General features: G+C 53.0%; 1 protein-coding gene across 1 annotated transcript; it reads right to left on the bottom strand.

Moving 5' to 3' along the window:
• Window positions 1–699: 699 nt before the first annotated feature.
• PG986_008084 (uncharacterized protein) lies at window positions 700–2,576 on the bottom strand (the record flags this gene model as incomplete). Its single annotated transcript, XM_066844306.1, has 2 exons — window positions 700–2,328; window positions 2,385–2,576. 2 exons carry the CDS (start codon window positions 2,574–2,576, stop codon window positions 700–702), a joined length of 1,821 nt encoding a protein of 606 aa, XP_066700418.1.

Below are 2,576 nucleotides of genomic sequence, written 5' to 3'. Positions count from 1 at the left end.
TGGTTGGATAAAGGAGAAAGAGGAGGGTTAGTTGTGCATAGCGAAGAGGCCAACTTAGCGAGTGGCGTGGATACCAGAGGGGCACGCCCGCGTGTTACAGGTGGAATGGAACCTTAACTCTAATCTTGTATCATGTATTAATGACAAGCCGTGGAACTTTAGTTATGAGGTAGGGTGCATGGCATGGGAGCTCCTTTTCTCTTTTCTCTTTTTCTGCTTTTATATGGCCTAGGGCTTTGTACAGATCCGGCCCATCTTGGTGACCCTGTAGGCGTCGAGTCTGTAATGGCTTCGATGCCGGGCATCATGCCTGAGTTTTCATTGCAAGTTATCTGTTTGACAGAGGAAAGGGGTGCAGAGACGTGTTGCATCATGTATGTAGTGGTAGAAATAGCATATCATAGCATCTCCAGAAAATTATGCATAGTAAATAAAGTCTTCATACTCATAAAGAACGCTGGAGCTCATTGTGTCATGGTTTCGGGTGGAAGACCCGAGAACTCATAGAACGACCCAATGCGGGAGAGATCATGGATAGGAGGAAACCAGTGTGCTCTGAAACGCTCTGCTCTGCCAGCTGACGAGACCATGCTGGTGTATTAAACTGATCCATTGTGTTTCCAAACCATGACTACTGTTACGCTAAATGTCTGCCACCCTGCCCCAAGAAGCGACACACTTCTAATGCGAGTGACGACTCTACCGTACCCTTGTGTAGTTTCCATGCTTTTGCTCTGCACGCAAACTGTCCTCTTGGCTTGGAAGAGGTGCCCTCCGTCGTGCTGCATTTGAAGCAGCATCCATGGCTGCGTTCCCGGGTGGAACAGGAGGTGGTGGGAACCCGGCAGGTAGCACAAAGTTCGCTGGAGGAGCGAAGCCGGGCGGCAACATGCCCGGAGGCGGAGGAAGCGGGACGCCTGCTTTCTGCATCATTTCCGCAATCTTGGCGAAATCTGCAGGGTTGGTAGGATCCATGCCTGGCAGCGGCGGAGGAGGTGCGGCACCATTCATGTCCGGTAACGGGAAGGGGAGAGGAATGGTAGATGGTGGTGCGGATCCAACACCGGGGATCTGGGGTGGCGGGGGAATGCCGCCGATGGGTAGTGACAAGCCAGGCAGACCAGGCAATCCTCCACCGAGTTGCTTGATAGGCATCTTCTGGTCAACCAAGCCCTCAGCTTCATCTTCGATCTCCTGCTCTTCCTCCTCTTGACGTTGACGGCGGCCATCTCGTCGGTGCCACGTTCCTTGCGCCTCTGCGGCTGCCTCTCCTATATGATACCTGTCTTGGAAGATTTCGGTCTCGCCGGGCCGAGCACGCGACCAGAACCTCGTGATTCTGTCGTTGGATCCCGATGCAAGTATGTGGCCTAGTGGATGCCAGTCTAATGACCATATTGCGAAGTCGTGTGCATAAGGTATCTTATGCGCAGGGTATATCGTCTGCGACGGTGCAGACAATGGATCGGAGCTTTCGTAAGGGCTTATGCTGATAGGCTGTCCGGCCGGTGTGTTGGGCTCGTCCAAGATGTAGTGGAATAGGGAACCCTCAGAGCCACCAGTGCTGAGCAGGTTCGGGTGTGTAGGATGCCACGTCAAGGTTGAAATATCCTTCTCATGTCCTTTCAGCAAACAAACATCGCGCATCATCCTCAGATCGAAGACCCTGGCAGTTTGATCTCGAGCTGATGTGGCAAGGCAGTTGCCCCTGACCCGCTCGAATGAGGTCTTTGTGATGGTGTTTTTGTGACCATGGAGGGTAGTGAGACAGCGTCCAGATCTGGGATCCCACAGTTTCACCAAATGGTCCTTGGACCCTGATACGATGACTCCTTTGCTGGGATGCCAATCGCAGCTCTTTGCATCCCAGCCATGGCCTTGTAGTGTATTCTCAGCAACACCTCCACTGAAATCGAATATTCTTAGCGTTGAGTCATCTGACGCTGTAACGAATTTGGCATCGTTCGGGCTGAAGGCAAGATCTCTAATTGGATCTTGATGGCCATGGATTACCTGGACATTGTTGAAGTTGGGTTGCCAGTATTTGATGGTACCGTCATGGTCGGCTGATATTAACCAATCATCACTGTGGGAGTAGGCCATCGCACGGATGGCAACATCATGGGCCTGCATAATGGTTTCAAAGTTGAAGCCAGTACCATTCCAGAGGGTAAATTCGCCACTGCTACTTGCAGTCAGCAGCCTACGACCTTCGGGTGTCCAGCGAACGATATTCACTGGGTGCTTGATCTTGTTGAGGGATGAGTGTAGGTGCTTTACAGGCACCGAGTCCGCAGGGCTTGTGACTCGCGCCAGCGGAGGGAACATCTAAGGGCGTATCAGTAACAGCTACCGAGTCTGTGAGATCCGTATCAGGCACTTACATCGACGATGTAACTGGCACTTGGGCGCTCAGCTTCGCCTCTGAAGGACCCTTTGTACCGGGGGTTGCGGTTGCGCATCCAATGGGCCATGGTGGCGCCATAATCGGTGACGGGCCGCCGGCCGCGAGCTCGTACAAACCTGCCTCCATCATCTCCTCCCCCTCCGTAGTCCCCGCGCGTATCGTAGGACAT

This window comes from Apiospora aurea, assembly GCF_038362705.1.
Source record: "Apiospora aurea strain CBS 24483 chromosome Unknown utg000005l_segment0_segment0, whole genome shotgun sequence".
NCBI classification, from domain to species: domain Eukaryota; kingdom Fungi; phylum Ascomycota; class Sordariomycetes; order Amphisphaeriales; family Apiosporaceae; genus Apiospora; species Apiospora aurea.
This window is presented reverse-complemented; position numbering and strand designations above follow the sequence as displayed.